At 33.2% G+C, this 23,313-nt stretch overlaps 2 protein-coding genes across 4 annotated transcripts; one reads left to right on the forward strand and one right to left on the reverse strand.

The window, feature by feature from the left end:
- The first annotated feature begins 1,837 nt into the window (after positions 1 to 1,837).
- Positions 1,838 to 5,450, forward strand: LOC114187604 (Pectin lyase-like superfamily protein). Of its 3 annotated transcripts, none has more exons than XM_028076932.2 (7): positions 1,838 to 2,294; positions 2,753 to 3,067; positions 3,427 to 3,547; positions 3,625 to 3,799; positions 3,944 to 4,014; positions 4,247 to 4,921; positions 5,026 to 5,450. In XM_028076932.2, exons 1-7 carry the CDS (start codon positions 2,277 to 2,279, stop codon positions 5,043 to 5,045), a joined length of 1,395 nt encoding a protein of 464 aa, XP_027932733.2. In that variant the 5' UTR covers positions 1,838 to 2,276; the 3' UTR covers positions 5,046 to 5,450. The 3 variants fall into 3 exon arrangements, with proteins under 3 accessions (XP_027932733.2, XP_027932037.2, XP_085530626.1); XM_028076236.2 differs by having other exon boundaries at positions 1,841 to 2,294; positions 5,023 to 5,450; XM_085674500.1 differs by having other exon boundaries at positions 1,848 to 2,294; positions 4,247 to 5,450.
- Positions 5,451 to 10,423: 4,973 nt separating this feature from the next.
- Positions 10,424 to 13,764, reverse strand: LOC114164741 (putative WRKY transcription factor 47). The gene is made up of 6 exons (XM_028049534.2): positions 13,492 to 13,764; positions 13,321 to 13,392; positions 13,071 to 13,211; positions 11,808 to 12,170; positions 11,378 to 11,491; positions 10,424 to 11,234 (listed from the first exon to the last, which is right to left on the reverse strand). Exons 1-6 carry the CDS (start codon positions 13,738 to 13,740, stop codon positions 10,635 to 10,637), a joined length of 1,539 nt encoding a protein of 512 aa, XP_027905335.2. The 5' UTR covers positions 13,741 to 13,764; the 3' UTR covers positions 10,424 to 10,634.
- Positions 13,765 to 23,313: the final 9,549 nt, after the last annotated feature.

Below are 23,313 nucleotides of genomic sequence, written 5' to 3' on the forward strand. Positions count from 1 at the left end.
TGAATTGTTAAGAGTTAATTAATGGAAAATGAGATCTAAAGGAACCCTTTATTGTCATTCAGTGAGAGGTGTTTCTTTCAAGACTAAGCTCTAATCAGTGAGAAAGATATTTTTAGTTCTACGTTGAATGAATGTATGTTTGTGAATTCTTTGATCAGTTATTTATTATCATTATTAGTGCATAATGCTTTGCTTGTTGTGTGGAATAAAATCATGTCAATTTAGATAGGGTTTGATTTATTTGGCATAGGATACCTGACTTTGGAAACCTTAACTTTTCACATGCCAGAGGGTGAAACATAGGCCTTTGTGTCTCTGATATTGTCTGTTCTAGGACCCTGTCTCCTTCTTTTTAGACATATATATTTTTAATACATCGATCAATATGTATAGTTGGTTGAAGAAATAGTTCACTGTCAATTTTTCTTTATTTTTTTTTTACCTTTTTAAGATGATTTATTTGGAGGAAAAAGAAGATCAATGTTAGTTGTTACCTTGTGTGAAGCTCAAAGTTGTATCAAAAACTAAATAAATAAATGAAAATATGAGATGCATAGATGACTAGATTACAGCTCTAGTGAATTTGTTTGTTGCGGAAGGAAAAATTGTTGCATATCGTTTTCTTTACTCAAATTGATCAACAAACGAAGAACTCCATTTCGGTCCAATCGCATTATAAAGTTCAATTTTACATCAGTACTTTTATTTTAAAATTAACACTCTCATTGGAATAATTATTTATTTTATACTTTCAACTAATAACAATTTTAAACATGTATCATATATTAAAACATATGATCTTCGAGAAGTGTTTGTGTATTTTTTTACCTTAGGAATCATCAGAACCTTTGGATTGATGTATAAGTATTAATCAGAGGTTGCATGATGATGATGACCGAAGGAAAAATTCACAGTGATATTACTCAATCAGTTTAGGTTTTTTTATCATATCATCAATGAAAAATAATTTGTATATTTTATTATGAAGTGGAATTACATAAAAACAGAAAAAGAGCACAATCTAAAGAAATAACATTACATAAAGATGAATGCAAAATAAATAAATAGACATGTTTATAATTGAATATAGGCAGTACAAAAAAAAAAATAATGGATTAGAAAGTGACACCGGTGGTTGTTATCCTAAATTAAAATTACTGCACTCACTCATGAATGGAGATGCCTAAGAAAGATGAAACAGACGAAATCCCTCATCTGTACGAACACAATTCACAAAATCAACCAGTATTGGGTCTGTTTTGTATTATTACCATTATTACTAATTATTATTATTTTTATTTTGGTGAAATTAATATGTATGATTATGCTACAAGGTTTGTGGTTCCGTGACATTGACAGCAGCAACACTTCCCCATGCTCAAACACACACTGGTTTTGCTTTTTATGGTTAAAAATCTGTCCCCTCCAATTCTTTCTTTCCTCTGCTTTCATCCTTCAGGTACACATTTTACCATCACCCTTCATTTCTTTGTCACAAATCACGCACTTGGAAAAGATAGAATAACTAAGTTAACCACTTTTTAGTGTTTTAATATAATTATTATTATGTTGACTGGTATAAGAAACACAGAACAGAACAAATGATTAGAAGTATGAAGTGGTTAAAGATAAAACATAGTAAGTATGATTAAAAATGTTGACCGGAAGGGACGGAGTTTACGAAATTGAATTGGGTTGGGGTTAGGATGAAACGAAGTATTGTGAATTGTCACGAGCTACACACAGTGAGGGAAGTGGAACAGTAAAGTGAAGCTAGAAGACTACATGCAAACCTAAATTATGAGGAAAGCTGTTACCTTAGCAGTTGGCGCTGTCTGAAGTTGTCTGTGTCTGTGTGTATTGGAAGTCACTGTCTCCGCTTTAGAAATAGAACCGGTTATTCGCAATACAAAAGCAAAATAAGATACCACTCCTGTGATTAACGAGTTCATCACCATTTGAGTTTCTCTTTCTTCACCCTTCTGGAGAGAGAGTTTGGAGGACTTGAAGAAGCGTAGGGTGGGGGGTCCTACTGCTTATTGTTTGGAGGGCAGTAACAGTCTCTGTCAATGATTTTTACTTGGGTGGTGACTCTCATTTCAATGACCCACCCGATCAATATCACACTTGCTTGTTGCTGGGGTGGGGATTTTAATCAATGAACCAAACCTCCTCCTCTTCACATTTGCTCATTTCACCCTTTCTTTTCTCTCTCGCTCTTTTTCATCACTCCCAGTTAGAGTTTGAACATAAAGGGAAACCTGGATCTCACTAACATGACCACACCTTCAACAGTAAGTTCTCTATCATTACTTCCTTCCACACTTCCCCATCCCCTCACAAACTTAATACTGGATGGAGTAAGATCCACACCTCAAATCTTTTTCAGAGTAACACTGCTTTCATTTCATCACCCACCCACTGTTCATCTTCTTTTATACTTTCTGCCACTGGGTCATTGGTTTTTCACTTTTGCTTCCTCTTTCTGTCTTTAATTTAAATTTAAACATCTATTTGGGTTATTAACTGTGGAGAAAATGCAGCTGGTGATCTGAGGAGATTTTCAACTCCTCCAAGTTCAATTGCGTGTTGCTGTTTCTAGATCCTACCTGAATTTCATAATTTTTTTTTGGTCTTCTCAGTTGAGGCTGAGAAGAAGCGTGTGAATTGCTGTTGTTCTTCATGGTTTAATAAAATTGATGAAATGGGAAAGTTACTGGCATTCTCACTGATGTGAATGTTTCTCTTGCAGCTCGCGGAAGTGGTTCTGGTACTTGCATTGCTCAGTTGCAGCCCGGGAATAGTATGGGGCAACACACTTTGCCAACAGACAAACGACGAGGTTCGACCTCACAGCGTCAGCATCACCGAATTTGGAGCAGTTGGCGATGGGGTCACTCTCAACACAAAAGCATTTCAAAATGCCATCTTCTACCTGAATTCCTTTGCTGACAAAGGTGGAGCCAAGCTTTTTGTCCCGGCTGGTCGGTGGTTAACCGGTAGTTTTGATCTCATCAGTCATCTCACTTTGTGGTTGGACAAGGATGCAGTAATTCTCGGATCAACGGTAAGTCACTCTCTGTAAATACTGCAGGACAAAACAGGAAGTTTAATATAGCTGCTTACCTGGCTTGTCTCAGTTTTTTTTTTTTTTTTTTTTCAAAATAGAAGAACACTTTGAGCATAGTCTTCTTATTCTTACTTGGCAGTGGTGTGCTCTTGTAAGTAATTTGCCATTCAATGCATGGATTGTATTTTAACTTCTAAAAAATTCGGCTTACTTTAGTTGAATTTTAAACACTGGGTTAAAGTTCTACAAACTTGATGGTGTAATGTGTTCAGACATTCACCGATAATCTTCTCTATAACTCATGCATAAAGTGATTTGTAGTTCCAATTTTCACATGCATGTCCCGTTTGTTACAGAACCCTGAAGATTGGCCAGTGGTTGATCCTCTACCGTCGTATGGAAGAGGAAGAGAGTTGCCAGGAAGAAGGCATAAAAGTCTCATTTATGGGCGCAATTTGACTGATGTGATCATAACAGGTTAGTAACATTCAACACAATTATTATATTCTCAATACATAAATTATTATATTGATATTTTCAATGTATCAATGAAGGTAACAATGGAACTATCGATGGTCAAGGGAGTATCTGGTGGAGCATGTTTAGGAACAAAACTCTGGATTATACACGTCCCCATTTGATAGAATTGATGAACTCAACCGGGGTCCTCATTTCAAATTTGACCTTCCTGAATTCTCCATTTTGGACAGTCCATCCTGTGTATTGCAGGTTTGTCCTCCACTGAAGGATTGAGTTTGTATCTTATTCCTCGTTTTCCATAGTTCAAGTACTTTCATTGCATTTTTAAAACTGCGCAATAGTGGAGCTTTCATGATTAGAGGCAGATTTGAGACTGTTTTTCTGGATGAACAGCCATGTTACAGTTCAGAAAGTGGCGATCTTTGCTCCTCTTGATTCTCCAAATACTGATGGGATTGATCCGGGTAAACTTTCTCTCTTTAGTCTGGAATGCCATAATATTCTGTAATTGACTATTACCAAATCTTCTACCTTAATTTTTACAAAAATATCCACTGTTTGACGTTGTCTTGGTGTGGTATCAAGCTTCTGTCATAAAATGTTTTGAAGTAAAACTCACTTCCTCACTTCCTCACAATTATTTTCCTTTAGAAGACTTAGTAGATTCTGACACAGATACCTTAAAAATGTGTCCAGATTCTTCTGACAACGTTTGCATTGAGGACTGTTACATAAGCACTGGTGATGATCTGATTGCGATCAAGAGCGGGTGGGATGAGTATGGCATTGCATACGATCGCCCGTGCACAAACATTATCATCCACAGGCTTGTTGGTAAAACTCAAACGAGTGCAGGGATTGCAATAGGGAGTGAGATGTCTGGTGGTGTATCTGAAGTTCATGTAGAAGATGTTCAATTCTACGATTCACATACAGCAATCAGAATAAAGACTTCTCCTGGAAGGGGTGGTTATGTCAGAAACATCTATGTCTCAAACGTGACCTTGACTAATGTAGATATTGCTATTAGGTTCACTGGTTTATATGGGGAACATCCAGATGATGGTTATGACCCAAATGCTATGCCTGTAATAGAAAAGATTACAATAAAGGATGTGGTGGGAGAGAATATCAAAAGTGCAGGTCTTATAGAGGGTATAGAAGGTGACAATTTTGTGAACGTTTGCCTATCAAACATTGTCCTTAATGTGAGCTCAAACCATCCATGGAACTGCTCCTATGTTAAAGGATATTCCGACTTGGTTCTGCCAGAAGCTTGTGAGCCTCTCAAAGAAAGAATATTCCCAGAGCATTGTTCAGATTGTTACTATATGTCAAATCAAATTCAGAGTTCGAAAAGCCAAAACAGAGGTGCTTGGTTTATGTCTTGGTAAATTGTGGAGTTTATAGCAGCAATATTGTGCTACTAAAGCTCACTTTATAGCTGAAATTTGATTGGTGCATTTTTGCAGCAGGGCAAAGAAACTTGAGGTGACATAAGAGGTTGTGTAGAGTTGCCGAACTGTGATTTTGCATCTTGAGAAAGTTACCGAGAAATGATTGCTTTTTGTAGCTTGTGTGCAGTGACAAATAATTGAGTGGTTTATCAGAAATAGGAAGTTGGATGAGTTCATGTCTTGTTTTCTCTAGCCACTATGGCTTTGGAAAGAAAATTACAAAGTTTTGTGTTTCAGTTTATTCCAAGGGAAAGAGTGTTTTTGGCTGTTGATAGAGGTGAGATATGGTTACTCTGACATACTTCCCTTTTGCCAAAAATGTGATCCCGCGTAGGAGATTTTGCAGTTGTACTAGACAGGTCTTTCGTAGTTTTACATCTCTTTTGTTTCAATAAGGAATCCAATAAATCAACTTCCTACCAAGCTAAATTTACTCAATTAAATTCATCTTCTTCTGCACTCGCTTCAACAATGTTACTGTTTTCTCGTTTATTTTCATTTCTCTTTTAGCCTGTTACATAATCATCTCCATATACAATCAAAATCGAGAATTTTTTTTTTCCTCTGGAAAATAAAGCAAAAACATGGGTAATAAGAATTTTGACTTGTTTGTACTTTTTATTGTTGAAGTAATGAATTACTATTCATTATAATGAGAATAAGAGTTTGGGTATATCAAAATTCGTGGACTTTTATAAGTGGGTATGTATTCTTTTGTCTTGTTTAAGTAACATATCCTGCATTTATTAACTTTCAATAGTACATTAATTTTAATATTGCTCAAGTTATAATTGAGATATTGTTTGAAATTAAATTTGCCTCCTTTAGTTATTTGGTATCTCTTACATTATTTATATAGTTCTCTCGTGAAATAATGAATTACATTATTTTTTAACATCTTAGCAATGAATATCAGTATATGAATGTCTTCTATTTTAAACTAATTTCCTTGTTATTTTCTTCAAACTTAAATAAAAATTAATGCATTGATTTTTATTTTTTTTCATTTGGCACACATATGAAAACAAGGACAAAGAAAAGAAGACCAATCTAATAATATATGGGTTCATCCTATGTCCCGCAAGATTAAGGAAGATGTGTTGCCTTGACATCGTTCATAAAAAATCATTTTTTAATAAAACAAGATATATAGTACATTATTCATTTGTTGTCAAAATATTAGTTATTAAATTCAAAAAATCAAATTGATATCTCTGGAATAATTATTTAGTAATTTAATATGTCTTTAATTATTTCACGCGTTACTCGTGGGGTATACATGGCAGCTAAAAAAGTGGCCTAATTCTGACCGAATCCTTTTTTTTATTCCTCATTTTAAAAAATAGCACAATAATCTCAATGGACCTTGACCCTTTCAAGCTTTCGGGCTAGAGCTATTTAGTTTCAGTTTTAACTATTTACACTCCCCATTTTTTCTTCGTACCTCATTTTCATCCGTGTACTCCTTGCATACTACACCAACCCCTTTATATTTTACTCTCTCAATTTTGTGAAATGTTTCTGGTATCATAAAGATTCAATTAAAGTATTTTGTTTGTCGTCAATTTTACTCCTTATTTTTCTCAAGCATTTGATTTGAAATACCTCCTTATAGAAAAAAAAGATAAAAAGAAAAATGGTACGAGTCTTCCCTCTTTTGTTCCCTCTAATTGGTCTCTAAGGCCCAAATTTTGTCGTAGGTCTTACTGTATCTCTTGAAGAACAACAAAGATTGAAAAAGAAAAGAAAAGAAATGCAAAATGTCATAATTGGGTCACGTAATTTGTGGAACCTGTACGAACCAGTATATTATTTTGTTCTTGTACTTGCTTATTTTTGTGTTCAAAATAACTTATTTTTTCATATACGTTTTTTTTATTGTTGTTTCATACAGACATTTATAAAAGAATGTTTGACGATGAAAAAGCGTTTAGCTAAAATTTTCTATAGTGATTAATTATATAAAAATATGGGTAAACATTGTATACAGTAGTGAATTTTGACCGATAACATGAAATCAAAATAATTTACTCAAATCTAAATATAATATTAATGATTAACTTTTATATAAAGTTACTAAAATTAATTTTCTATCCATTCTAAAGTAGCGTGACTGAACTTTTATTTTTCTTATACATAATATAAATCACTGTAATAAAATGTTTATTTATCAACTAATTTTAATAATCAAAAGTTGTTAGTCACTATAGTGACCAATTTTGATATCAATTCACAAAATAAAAAATTATTGGTTACTAAAATAATCACTATTATGAATAAACAATTATAATTTATCATTAAATTAGTCTTTAAAATTAGTTAAAATAATTTTGATTACTAGAAAAAATTGGTCACTAAAAATTAGCTATCAAAATAATTTTGTTTCTAAATTGATCTCTAATTAATTACTAATAATTTAGTAACTAATTATATTTTTTGTTTATAATAGTAACTATATTTTAGTAACAAATAAATTTTATTTTTAAAATTGATATCTAAATTTATGACTATAAAATATTTTCTTATAAGGAATAAATAATATAAAACAACTATATTCACACGCTTTCAGATTTTGTTTCCAAAGAAAAAAACTTTAAAAACAGTAGATCCGACACCAAGAGAAGAAAGGTGAGACTACCCTTAAAGGCTCCATCTTTTATTTTACATAAATTAATGAAAAGACAAAAACTCTCATATTAGAAGATAAATAAATAAATAAGTGCATATTAAAGTGGATTTTTTTTAATCAGCGCATATTAAGGTAAAATAATTAATGTTTCTTATAACATGTGAGGTTTTAGATAAATTTATTTAAACATGACAGTGGTTTGATAAGATTGAAAAAATCTTAGGTTAACATTCAAACATTGATAAAATTTGGACTTGACTTTTGATTGTAAATAAGAAGTGACAATCCACTCCAATCGAAAAGTAAGCAGTCAAAAAATGGGACGCATAAAAGGTGACTCAATTTTTCTTAGATAGGTTAAGAAATCAACAAAAAACATTTTATGATTAATACATATATGTCAACTAAATTAAGTAAAAAAAAAGTGTCGTTATTTAATTGTCACGGAAGTTGATTCAATTTATTTATTCTTTAATCGGACTATGAAGAGTGAGGATGAGAGATGTGAATGGAGCGGGTAGGGTACGGGTAGTAGCTTATCCGTACCTTATCCGTTGGATAAATATTTGTTTTGTACTCATACTTATATCTGTCGGTATCCATTATGTCGGTACCCGCATTATTTTTTAATATCCACAGGTACTCGAGGGTATTTACAAAAAAATAAAAATAAATATTTAACAACATATTTTAATCGTAAATTCAAATAAAATATAATACATAACATTCAAAAATTTTAAACAAAGTCCAAATAACCCATTTAAATAATGTTGAATGATAGTCTACAAAAAATGAATTATTTTTAAAACTAATTGATAAAAAAAACAACTCATTCAAAATCAATATATTAATATTTTAATTATGTTTTTTTTTAATTTAAATTAAAGCATAACGGGTACGGGTATCCACGGGTATGGATACTATGATACTGTAACCGCCCCGTTAACATGCGGATATTAAAAATATCCATATACTCGTTACTTGCGGATATTCATTTACAATATTCATTTCTTACTCTTTACGAATTTTATTCATGAATATCCATAAATATCCGTGAGTACGAATTTTTTCACATCCCGAAGATGAATAAAATAAGGTATAAATACTGATTTGGTACCCAAACTTGTTCGGAATGTTCAATTTGGTACCCGAACTTTAGGAATGTTCAATTTAGTACCCAAACTTTTTAAACAGGTTTATTTTAGTACCTTCCGTTAAACACTGTTTAACGCCGTTTGGCTTCTGTTGAGCTGACATTGTGCAGCAGATACGTGACAGAATTAAAGGTTGACTTGGATCCCTATTTATTTGTGATCAAATTAAAGTGCCCCTTTTTGTGGAGATTGACCTAATTTTTCGTTTTCTCTTCTGCTTTTTCTGAGACATTGAAGAAATGTCAAGGGGTCAATCATCTTCTTCTTGCTCTCACAATTCACGGATGATACGAAATCAGAACTCATCCTATAATAGTGGTGGCTGTAGAAGCTTGAGTGAAGCATCCACATGCAATTGGGAAGTGGCAGCTGTGCTGAGAACAGTTAGAATGAGATAGTAATGGCAGCAGCATTTACGAGTATGGTGTGGGAAAGGTAGCTATCTCCAGATCCAATATCTCTGATTTCAATACCTAATTTTAATACTATTATACTCGTACGTGCTATGCTACTCATACCTGTTTCTTCCCATTTGCATTTCTCGTTGACTATTGTCACAAACTTTCGTTTTATTATCACACCCACGCATGAATGCAGGATATGCTTTCGGGATCTTCAACAATTTCACACTTCCATCAATTAATGAACCTGCATGTTTCCTATATGTTTTAAGAGGTACACTACACAATAAACTAAACTTTTCTTCTTCCAAAACAATGCTATATACTATTAATAGGACAACTGCCATTAACCGGAACAGATAATGCTTTAAAAACTTTAAAGTCTCAATTTCCAATAATTAAATTTCATTCAGTTAAATTACTCAAATATGTCCTATTTTCATATGGTGGTTTTAAATTAAAATTGCATTTCCATAAAAGGTAGGACATTCTTTATCTCAAACCTAAATTCTTATATGAGAAAGAATATTTAATCTTGGAAGCAATGATTTTCAGGATCTTACTTCTCTTTCCTTTGTGATACTATATATACTTTTGGATCAAAATAATATACTTAAGTTAATGTTCAGTGTCCATGAACAACTATTAGAATACATTCTTCACGTGTTTGCAAGTAATGTGAAAATTTCTCTTCCTCTAACATAACATTACCTTGAATTTAACTTAATTGAATGTGAATAAATATATCAAACACATACATCATCATTATCAAATTACCATGAAGTGCTTATAAAATAATATGTAGTGAAGACACATAAAAGAAGAAGGCATTAAAATGTCTTAAAAGAAGTACATTGAATGAATAGCCTTGAATTAAACACACACACCAACGAGTTATTTGTAACTTAATTAAGTCTATGCATATTATTCTAAAATAAGTGTGTTCAGAAATAAACTAATTTTAAGAAATTCACTTTAAGAAAAAGTTAAGAAGCAAAGGATTTCTATTATGTGAAAACCGATTTAAAAAATCACACAGAAATTAAACTAAAAATGTCAGGTTTATCAAAAAATCATATCCGGAAAATTGATTATTTCTTCACAGTTCATAAGTTTCCATCGATTTCAACTCTTGCATGGTATCGAAAAGATCAACATGGATGCTCCTGCAAGTCCAAGTGATAAGGTTCAAACTATTTGTTGATAGAGAGTCATGCATTCAGAAGCAGAAGTGACTGTTAATCTCTTTCTCATATAAAATAAATAAAAACAACCACGTGAATCTTCTCTTTTTTTTTTCTGTATATACATATACTCTATTCAAATCACAAAGAACTTTTATTAGGTTTATGTAATTTGTTTTCTTTCTTCTAAAAAATACTTAAAGAAAGTTCATCTAAATAAAGAAGATATATAGTTTTTGAAAACTCAGAGACGAGGAAGCTAGTTGGTGGAGAAAGTAGTGCATGACTGAGGAAGCTGCGGTGACCCAATTGCACCAGTAGTTCCATTGCTGTTACCATCACCGCCTCTAGGTACTCCAATGATTGAGGAGATTGCTGCTGCCAAAGCTGCAGTGAAGTTTGGATCCGAAGCAATGGCTGCACTAACCGATTCGACCATAGATGAAGGTTGTCGTGGATGAAGTAGGGGTGATGCCACAGGTGGAAGCTTCTGTGAGAAGAACAAGGGGTGGCCTAGAAGGTGGTGACCACCGGAAGCATGCAGTGGGAGAGGGAACGTGGTGGCATGGGGTGGTAGGCGGTGGAGGTGCATGGCGCTGGTGTTTTGGGTCAGGTCGAGAGTAATGGTTGGGAATGGTGCTGAAGCTGATAGGGTTGCCATTGAAGCGTAGGGAAGTGAAGAGTAATATCCTGCAGAGTTTGTGAGGGCTTCCTTGCTGGCGGTTGAACCTGAGAGGAGCATGGCGGCGGCTGCTGACGTGGTACTTGCCATGGCAGTGGCAGCTGGTGGCAGAGGGTGGTTGTGATTGCCTTCGTAGGTTGTTATCAACACCGTCTTGTCTTCTACGCATCTCTGCACCTGCCCAATATATCATAAATATTTTCATCAGTACACACTCACCACACAACTACCCTAGAGAATAACATGTTTGATATGAAAGAGGGAAAAATCGATGAAACTAAGAAAAAAAAATGATATTTTTGAAGAAGATGAATGCATACCTGTTTGCGCACTGGGCATCCTACAGCCATAGTGCAGCGATAGTAAGCACGAGGGCAAGGGTTACCCTTCGCCATTTTCTGTCCATATTTCCTCCACTGACAACCATCGCTGATCTGAAAATAAGATAACAGATTATCTTCCACTCCTATAAAAAAAATAGAATAATATGTCGATAACCCTATATATTCATACTAGTGTATTGTTATATGAATTATTATATGAAGTAGTTGTTTTGATGGTCAAAATATTATTTTTCCGTAATAGAAAACAAGTTAAGTGTTTATTAAGCTAGTTTTAGTGCATATCTCATTTTAAGATTCCTCATTTTAGTGCCATAAGGGATCTAAGTGGAATGGTACCTTAAACCATAATGATTCTTAAAAAGACTAACTAAAATTAAGTACGAAAAAGAGTTTCTAAACTAAATACCAGTGGAGCTTCTGATCTGGCTCGTACGGAAACCCTGGCTTTCCTGAGAGGAACCTGATCCGCAGCAACTTGTTCTGCAGTTTTGGGTTGTTCTTCTAACCTGGATGAGCCCCAGCTCTGTGAGGAGGACCGGTCAAGAACATCTTCTGCAGCATCGGGACAAGCCTGTTTTCCGAGGTTCAGTTTAGTCAATTGAGGAGCCTCATCGTCATCTGTCTTTGACAATACCTCAACGTTGTTTGAGCGACAAACCGATACCTCACCATCAGTCTTTTCATCACAAACCGATGCTTCATTCACCACCTCTAACTTCCTGCATACTCCAGCTGGGTCCGCATTTTTTTGTTCCTTTGCTTCCGTATTCTGTAACACTTAATGTTTCAGTACTACGGAGTTTCACAATAAATTTTAACTGATGCTGTACAAATCCGTGTGTGTATGAATTTTGACAGTTATGAATTAGTACTTTGATTTTAACTGTAGGTGCAAGTATACGTGTCATCACGTGTGTGTGTAGTGTGTGTGAATTTCTTGAGTTATCGCTGGAGTGCATTATGTGCTTGTTATCTGCAGCTAGATAAGACTTTTCCTTCGTATGCGAGGGTCAAGTCAATTTTATCTGGAAGTACTTGTTGGTATTAATTGTCGCTTAGTTGAAATGGGAATTTCATATATAGTCTCAGCTCTGAACTGTGAAGGTCCTCTCAAAGGGGCAAAAAAAATAATGAGATTTGTTAAGGGTTATATTCATGACATTAATTAAATAGATATAAAAAGTATAAAGAATTTCAGAAAAAATAAATTAATAAGAAAAAAAGACAAATGTTTATCATATTTAAAATAAATAAAAATATTTAATTAAATATGATAAATACTTGGTAGCTGTCTGGAAAAACCCAAATAGTAATGATATATCATAATGTGTTTGAAGGAATGGATATTTTTATATGTACGCCTAATAGAAAGAGTTTGAAAAACGACAGTGAATGAAGATAACACGCTTTTCAAATTTAAGTGAGGCACGCTACCCTGTTTCTTCACTGACTAAAGAAAACAAAAAAAAATAGCACACACACACAACGAACAAACCATTTCGTTAGGGTTGAAAAAAAAAACTTAAAATTTAATCATGAGGTAAAAAAAGTGATCTTATGAAGATGAGAATACCCTTTTCAATCTATATGTTTGGTTTCGAAAGATAAAAGATGAATGAATCTAAGGTAGATAAATTAAATGCGGAAAATCTATGTATAATAAATCCACCTGAGGAAGCTTTTGTTTCTGCAGAGTGATGAATAACTGAGCTTGTAGTTGGGCATAGCTTCTGGTAATCTGGTCCAGCACAGTCCTCAACTTGCGATTCTCTTCCTGTAGTCTCCGCAATTGACTTTCAAGGGAACTCAGCTGAGAACAAAACAAATATGAATTATTTCAAACAAAAACCAACACATAACAAATAATCACACACAGCTTGATTTATAGTACTATCCATCCCTAAGGGTGTCATACAAACCTCAGCCTCATGATTTTCACCATTTTCTTCTTTTGTCACTCCGGTACTTGCACAAGTTAAATTGAGTCCGGTCTGAATATAGAAACATGAAAAGAAGTTAACGGAAAAGTGAGTTGCATTAAGTACACAGTGATGCAGAATTGAAGAAATCCATATAGGAAAAAAGCTCACGTTGACAGGTTGTGTTGGTGATCCTTGGCGATGAGTGTGATCTTGATGTCCAACATGGTTGTGATGATCATGGTTGATACGATTGGTGGTGTTGGTTTTATGAGTAGCCGGAGATGAAGGTGATGAGGAGAAGAAGTCCATTTCTTTGATGGGAGGATCGGCGTTGTGGGTTGCGTGATCCAAAGCGGGGTTGAGGAAGTCGCCGCCGGAGCTTAAGAAGGTCAATTCACGGTGGTGTCGGTTCTCCATATGTTGAGTGAAATGCAGAGAGAGAGAGAGAAAAAAAAGAGAAGTTTGCGTTGCAGTGAGAGTAGTGAAAGAAATGGAATTAAGTGTGGCAATGCACCCCCTCCCTCCGTCCTTGGACCTTGAGGTAGGGGTCCCACAATAAATTTAATATGGAAAAAAGGTAATGTTGTAAAAGGTTCCAAGGGATTCACAACTCAGACGAGGGACCAGCCGTTTTTTCGCCACAATTGACGTCACCATAATTAAGCCTCCTAGGGTAGGGGGTTTACTTATAAGCCAGGCTTTTCATGTTACTAACCACAGTAAAAAAAAAAATGTTAATGAGACAGAAGAGAATTCAACCATGTTACTTGATTCTGTTTTACATATTTTAAAGGCTCAATCTTTCTAGAGTCGTCAACTTCCAATTTCAATCCTTAATTAAAAAATTAACTTCATAATTATATATGTATGTGTTATCTAAATTAACGGTGGTAAGATATGATGCAGAGGGTGTGGCAATAAAAAATGGAAAATAAGAGAGATATTTTATAGGGAGTTGAGAACGGCGTTAAGAATAACGGCGATTAGGGATGGGGGAGTGGATCCACGTGGGGTAGTCCCATAAGGTCAACCCAGTTGACGGCACGGCTCTTTGTATCGTCGACGGTAGTTGGAATGAGTGGGGCCCACAGGATTGGAAAACCTAATCCCACTGACTTTGAAGGCAACCACGACGTCATTGGGATCAACCATCCATCTCAATCGAGGTTTATTGAAGACCCAACCTTTGTATTCCTTCCTTCCTATTTTTTTAGGACAGCCTTCTATTTCTTTTTAAGTATAAATACTGATTTGGTATCCAAACTTTTTTGGAATGTTCATTTTGGTACTCGAACTTTCAAAATATTCAATTTAGTACCTAAACTTTTTAAACGGGTTAATTTTAGTACCTTCCGTTAAATACCATTTAACGCCGTTTGGGACCTGTTGAGCTGGCACAGTGGAACAGATACGTGGCAGAATCAGTGGGTGTGCACGTGGATTAAGATGTAAAAAAAAGGAATTAAGTAATAATTGTGTAAGTAAAAATTTTTGGTTCGTGTTTACTGAGTGAATTGGGGAAAATATTACGTTGAGAGAGAATTAGGGCACAGCACATTAGAGAGAATTAGGGCACAACACATGAAATTGGGTGGAGAAGGAAAAATCAAGGCAGAAAGCAGAAAGCGGAAATTGGGATTGTGGTTCGACGATCGGCGAAGAAGCAGGGAGATTGTGGTTCCGTTCGTTGGAGAGGGCGAAGTTGGGAAGAAGAAGGTTCGGCAGTGGAAGACGACGAAGGAGAATCTTTGGCAGTCGTGGAAGGTGAGTTTTCTTTTGCGCTTTTTGTCTTCGTGCTGATGAATGCGTGGTGTTGTTTTATATTTTCGAAGCTGTACTCGTTTTGGGGTTTGTATTATATTGCATAAATGTTGTTGGGGGGGGGTTCTGTTGTGGGGGGTTGTGCTGTGGGGGTCCTTGTGTGTTTGGAATTAGTGATTTATTTGATAAATTGTGTGAGTTTCCGTGAAGTGTAAAGTAAAGTATGCGGTGAGTTTCTGTCAAGATGTCAACATATGAGGAGACTTACTAGCCAATAATATACCCAACCAATGGACAACACCAGTGGGATGTCACAGAATATCCAGATGTTTTACCTCCACCAAAAAGAATCCTACCAGGCAGGCCAAAGAAGAAAAGACGTCTAGAAGCTTGGGAGTTAAAGAAGAAAGATAAAAATGTTATATCTGTGAATAGATCAGGTGTAAGAAAAAAATGTGGCATATGTATGCAAATTGGCCACTTCAGAAAAACTTGCCCCCTACGGCCTAAAGAATATGGACCTGAACCTGCACCACATTCTGCACCAAAATCTGCTACTGCACCTACACCAGATTATGCACCAGAATCTGCTACTGCACCTACACCAGCTTCTGTACCAAACTCTGCACCTGCAACTACACCAGAATTTGTAACACACCCTGCATCTGCATCTGAATTACCTGCACCTGCATCTGCAACACAGTCTGCACCTGCAACCACATCACAGTCTGCAACACAGAATGGACCTCCACCACCTTCTACAACACATGAACAAGCAACACAGATAACTCATGGAACAAAATCATCCCAACCAGTCCACCAAAATCTCATTCCTCAACCAACACGTGGTAGACCTTTTTCAAGGCAAAAACTCCAGCATAGGAGAGGCGTTGTATGGAAACCATGACTTTAGGATTAGTTTTAAGAATTCAGGCCGCACTTTTTGTAATAACTTTAAGTCTGCAACTTCACTTGAAGTATTTCATATGTATTATGTTATTTTGGATTGGTATTGTGTTACCAATACTTTTGTCGGATGTTTGTTATCCATACCTATGAACAATGTCCTTTTGTTATATCATATTTGATATTCAATGAATTTGTGGCAACTTATCCTGCTTTTGTTCAAATTTAAATTTCCTTCTTGTTATTTCAGCCCATGTAACATTTCAAATACCAGAAAAATAAATGCAGAACTTTAAAAGATGGTTCACATTTTTCATAACTCCGAACTTTAATTCATTTCATTAAATTTCATATTACAAAATAACCTTCCACACACCTAAAGTCAAACAACTTTAAACAGCTAATCTTTCACTACACAATTTTAAACAGCTAATCTTTCACTACAATATCAATCTACATCAACATCATGGATACTAAAATCAGATTCACTACAACCAATAGACACACCAATCCAATTAACAAGTTCACCCACTTTCTCCATCCCTTAACTTCTTTCTCTAGAATATAAATCTTTCGCCTTTGTCTCAGAATAATTGCATCTTTTTCGTCATCACCATCTTCAATGCACCATTTAAAGAAATTGCACCCATAACAACCTTCACTTCCACCCTGTTCTTCAAAAAACAACACAACAAAGAATTACTTTACAATGCAACTATCTCCAAACACAAACATAAACTTACCCAAAAAAATAACACCATATGACTAACCTTGAAATTAGGGTATCCCCAAAACTGTCTCCCACCATTCTTGATTGTTCTAGCTATTCTCAGCACAGCTGCCACTCCACAATTGCATGTGGGTGCTTCACCCAAGCCTCTACAGCCACCACTACTACAGCATGAGCTTTGATTTAGCATCACCCGTGAATTGTGAGAGCAAGAAGAAGAGGATTGAACCCTTGACATCTCTTCACCCTTTCAGAAAAACCAGAAGACGAGAAAACTAAAATTAGGTCAATCTCCACAACAAAAGGGGCACTTTAATTTGATCACAAATAAATACAATCCAAGTCATTTTATGCGAACCCTTATTTCTGCCACGTATCTGTTGCACACTGCCAGCTCAACAGGTCCCAAACGGCGTCAAAGTGTATTTAACGGAATGTACTAAAATAATCCTCTTTAAAAAGTTTGGGTACTAAATTGAACATTCAGAAAGTTCGGGTACCAAAATGAAAATTCCGAAAAAGTTTGGGTACCAAATCAGTATTTATACCTTCTTTTTATTTTTATCTTTTTTTTTAATTACGATTACAATTTTATATTTCTCATTTGCATAATAAAAGTTTTCGGTACAAGGGTCACGCTAGCTAATATATGAAAGGTTAGAAATGACATTCAATAGAGAAAAATAAATTTCAGTAATATGTATTATAAAATTTTATGAAAAAAATAATATATTGTTAAAATATTTTTTATTAATACGTATTTCATTGAAAAATGACGAATAACAGATATACGTAAAAAGAAAAAAACTTAATCTTCAAAGGATGTTATTAGATTCTTTTATAGAAAATTGAAAATGGTAACAAGGGTATATGCCGTTACCCTTGTTAATTATTTTTTATCCCTAAATTTAGGGGTGGCAATAAGGGTTTGATCCGGCGGGTTGAGACATTGAACTTGTAGGACCGCTAAAACCCGTTCCGCATAATCTGTGGCCCGTTGACCCGCATAAAAAAAACTTGCATTTGTATATTTCAATGGTTTTCTTTTTACATTTCTGCATGAATGTTCCAAATTCTTATATGACTGAAAAATACAAGTATTATGTATTTTTGAATATACTAAAATTTGAATAATACTATGTCAAAATACGAATATGAATATGATGAAAATGTTGAATTATCAATTTATCATCCAATTCCTCAAAGTTTTTGCTTAATTTTGTGAGTTTGTTGAAGTTTCTCAATTGGTTGAACATTGAAAGTTTTATTATAAGTATTAAAAAAGAAAAAAAAAACGGGTTGACCGACAGGCCCATGAGTCCACACTTATGCAGGACAAACCAAACTTTTCAATCCGTGTTTAAAATGCAGGGTGGACCAACCCTATCTGTATTTTTACGGGTCAAGCCGGCCCACATTACTATCTTGCCTAAATTGGTTACTCATAAGAGATTCAATTTTAACAAAATAAAAAAATAAAGTGTAATACATTCCCATTTTTAAACAAATGAAAGATATATTTTAAGATAACAGGAATAAATATTCAAGAGGGAAGTATATTTTTCCTTTTTCTTTTTGAGTAATAAGACAATTTAAATTTTGATAAAGTATTGTCATCAACAACTCAAATCAAAGAATCATACATATTTTTTTTAACATTAATAGAATTATTAAAATATATTAAATAATAAAGAATTCATATATGATTAAAAAACAAGTTTATGTACCAAATATAAAAAAGTTATAATTTCGTACAATTACAAATTATATATGTAGTAAATTTTTTACTTTAAAAATGAAAACGGCAAAACCTTGCACTTACCACGACTGATTTACCGTGTAATTTTTATTATCTTTATCTTTATTTCTTTTTTGAATTTGATAATAAAGTTATAAAGAAGTTATTTAAATTTTACTCATTAACAAAATTTAAAGTTATTTAACAAAAAACGTAAACGGGTCATACAATTTTGCGTTTGATGAGTTGGAATTTAGTTTGAACCAAGTTACGGGGAGGAAGACTCAATAAATAAATCATTTTCGTGTGACAATATAGTTTTTCAAGCAACTTTGAATTCCTAAAAAGTTTTATTTTTGTTTTTCTGTAAAATTGTATTGCGGTCTATTTCCAATAACTGTGTAGTTAATGTAAAACCATTTATCGCGTTTGTTAAAATAGTAACTAATGAGAAAAATGTGAAGGCTTATTTATTTGATTCCATATAAGACAATTAAGGTTTTGTTGGATTGATATAACCAGCATGCGTGCTACTAGAAGGAGATCACATAAAAAAATAAATTGAGATTAATTAGTCAATGACTTAATGGTTCTGAAATCTGGATTTGGCGTTTGATTTGATATGAATATCCGTGTAGTTTTTCTTCTCCTCGTGGAGTAGTAAATATAAATAATCATATACAGAACCCAAGTATGTTCAACGATGGCAGAGAATGAACAATAATATATTCTGATTACCTCATACAATGAGAAATTAATGCCATATTTCTCTTTCCATGTGAATAAGATGTGTTCAAGCTTTAGGAATATCTTCAAGTCAATGCCAAGTTACACAAATTTCTTTCAAATTCCTCTTTCTTTGTACATTACTTTGACAAAGTTGCCTCTCCAAACTTCAAATCTACAACTCATTTTCATTGATCATCACGTCGTGCTTACCAACTAGCACCATATTCATTACTCATTACTCTTCTCAGATGGAACTACAAGTTGGAACACTGGCCTTTTTAGGGTTTCTTCTCACAGATTACTCCCTCTATTCCAAACTTCATAATTTATTTTTTTATATTAATTTTCTAAAATAACTTCACTCTCACAATGAATATATCACTTTTAGATTTTTTTTTAATTATTTGAGAGACAAGACAATAAATATTGATTTCAAATTAAAAGATTGATTATTTTTTTGCTAGGAATTTTGGGTAGACCCTCTTTTCTTGTCTCGTCCAAATTTATTATGATGAGATGAGGCATTGAGTGTGATGTTACAATAAGAAGCATGGAAAACTTAGGCCATACAACACAAGAGTACTAATTGGGTCTACCAAAATTAGGGTAGAAACAAAAGTAATCCATTCCAACATCCAAGGATGGAGAGAAAATTATTTTCCAAAAAGTAAAGGAAATGTAGCTAAATAGTACCACTGTTACATGATGGGTTGTTTCTGACTCTTCAAATCTTTCTTTTTTATAAGATGAATAAACGTTGTATGGCTAAATATTGGCTGGGTCAGAACCCTGAAAATGCATTGTGCATATCAATTTTTTTTAGATACGTGTTTACATTTTTTTAATTTATCAAGAAAATAAATAATTAACATTTTATTATGTATATGCTGAAAATTAGTATGAAACATAATTAGAGTTGTGAAAAAAAAATCAAATGATTAAAACCAATTCATAATAACTTTAAGCTAAACCACTTTAAGGTCATTTCAAATTACTGATTTCCTATAAGTCCATTTTCTTAGATTATAATTCCAATTTATTAAACTAGATATATGAATTCAATGTTTGTTTGATGTACTTTTGGTTGAAAGCATTTTTTTCTACGTTTTTATTAATCTACCTTTCTTTCATACTCAATTAGATCATTTGTTAATATTTATTTGATGTACTTTTAGTTGAAGCATTTCTTTTCTCAGGTTTTATTAGTCTACTCTTTTTTTTCCGCACCTAATCATGACTTTTATACCTTTTATCTATCCAAGTCATTCCATTTTTTTTTTATTAATCTCTTTAAGAGTCTTTAAGTCACTTAGTCTCAATTTAAGTAATTTTTAAAATAGATTTAAAATAAGTTGTCACTTTAGTCTCGTAACCTTTATAACTATAAAAAAATAATTTAATATTATTTGAAAATTGTAGTCCTTAATATCTTCAACTCATAACTATCTTTATATAAGACATAGTGTTGAATTAAGTATCTAACAGCAATAATATATAGTTGGTTTCAAGTGACTCAACCTTAGTCGAAGTATAATAAACTCAATTTCTATTAAAACATTATTAAGTTGATCTTAATTGAGGTTTAATTGACATGGTCTTGATTAAAACATTATAATTAAGCACATCCTTAATAAGCCATTATAAATTTAACCTGGGTGCATCACTCAATTTTAGTTGACACTTTTCTTACTTAGCCACAGCACAACTAAGATATCTTCACTTCACTATTGTATATTGATTGGAAAAATATTAACTCATTATTAGTTGATCTTTATCTTGGACTTAATTAAGACATGCTTAGCCAACCTGAACAGAAACATCTTTTTATTTGGAGTTTGGTTGAAAAATCTTTTGATTCCTCTAAGTTGAGATATTTGTTAGTGAGTGATTATTAACATTTTATCAGTGTACCAAATCTTGCAAATAGTAACCGGTAGGATCAGAATATGATTTTTCAAGAGACTCATGCAGCACTAAATAATCACGCAATTATAATAATTAATATAGACTAAAGATAGGTTCATAATTTAAGGTTTTATACAATAAAGTAAATTTGTGCATAAACAAGTAACTATGAACTATGGAAATTAAGAACATTGAGAGTGACGTCCAACGTTGTATTTGGCCGCTTGGCAATGGCGAGTCCTGCAACATGAAGATACTCTCTGACTTTGTAGCATCTAACTATTTGTGTATCGTCCAACACCAGTTGCTTTGATGGAAAACCTTGTTTTGTGGTGTTAGACACTGGACTCCGCTTTTGTGGCGTTTGATGCTATTGTTTCTCCATTATTTCATATTTTGGTTGTTCTTCTTGTTTATGAAGATTGCTAACTCGTCTGGATTCGGAGCAAAGCTTTTTATCATTAAATTAGACACATACAAAAATGATGATTAATAGTAGAATTATATTAGTATAACGTAAAATGTATTTATTTAAAAAATAAGATAAAATTGAAGGTTAAAAATGTTAAAAAAAAGTTAATTTTATTAATAAAATACGAGTAAGATAATAGTAAAAATTAACATGATAATTGATATTGACTTGATATCATTGGTGAAGACATATTTTGGCTTTAGTCTTGATTAGAACACATTCCATTCATCTTCAATTAGAGTATATTTTACACAATTGGACTAAAATATATCTTCACTAAATTCCAAATCAGAATTCTTTTTCTTCATTTGGATATTCAATCTTCATCTAAGTCTAGTTCACATTTCTTTTACTCAAATTTCTAAAACCTGTTTATAATTTAAATCTCTTCTTAAAATTATATACAGCTTTAAAGTAAATTTAAAATCAAACTGTTAAACCCTGTAAATTGATTTTTTACCTGTTCCATCAAATAAGCAGCTTTAGTTATTATACGGAGATAAATGGATTAATTACATTTAGAATGATGCATATAGATTAATTTTTAAGTGATAATAATAAAGCGAGAGTAGCAATTATGATAAAGTGGAAAATGGTGGAGTAGTGAGGAATATTGAGGAGATATAGACAAATTGGAAAGACTTGCATTTGGTGAAGCGTTGCAGTTGCTGCACGACTAGGGCTTTCAAAAGCTGCATCTTGAAAGTGATGCTCAAACATTAAATGCCACTTTTGAACCACAAAATCTCTTTTCTCCCATCTTCGAACTTAGTCACACTTTCTCAGAATGTATTTTTATTTTCAACTCCTTCTTCTGCAACTTTGGCATTTTCTCAACTCTTCATTTCTTCAATAAAAGGATATTATAATTACTATTTCTTTTATTCATTACAGTTTATATAAAATTATAGAATGACATAAAACTTTTATTAAATTAGACCTCATATCTAAATATTTTTGTGACTTCTAATAAATTTTAATTGATAAAAAATATATTAGAAAAGGTGTTTCCCTATTTTAATTTTTTTTTTTTGGAAGAGAAAAAAGGGGTTACAAATTGTAGTTGGGGACAGCGAGTGCGAGAACAAATGAGAAGACCTAGTCAAAATAAACAGACGCGACACTTCAATGCATGAGAAATACACTGATATAAACGTGTTTCAGAATTTTTTATTTATTTATTTTTTTGCAGTTTATTAAATCATAAGTTTCTAATCAATTTTAATAATTTTTACGAATTTCCTTCTTTCTTTGAATTTAGTGTTGTTTATTGTTATTTTAATATTTTTATTTATTACTATATTTCGGTTATTCAACCCAATAGTAGGATTTCGGCCGCACGTTCAATCTTAAAAGGATCAAAGTCCAACCCAAACTTCACGTGTATGTCAGTAGCTAGCTGCTACTTGTTCCTTCTCAATTCACGCTTCCACAATTATAATAATAATATTAATATTTATTACTATTATAATAAACTAATAGACTCTTAATCTCTTATTATGAAGCATTAGGTTTAATACTAGCACCACAAATAATTAAAGCCAGCGTTTCTCTTTAACTTGCCTTTTCTTTTCCTTGTACATTCAGGATTTTGCTTTTCTAAATTAGTAAGTATATATTTTTCTTAGGGGTTTTTAATCCCTGTACGTGTAAATTGACTGAAGCATTTTAAATATGTTTTTAATCAATAAAAATTAACAAGTTTGATGAGATTTGTCACTTTTCTGAGGCAAAGATCGATCCATTTAT

This window comes from Vigna unguiculata, chromosome 1 (assembly GCF_037176805.1).
Source record: "Vigna unguiculata cultivar grain cowpea cultivar isolate G323 ecotype 2 chromosome 1, ASM3717680v1, whole genome shotgun sequence".
In the NCBI taxonomy this organism is placed as follows: Eukaryota; Viridiplantae; Streptophyta; class Magnoliopsida; order Fabales; family Fabaceae; genus Vigna; species Vigna unguiculata.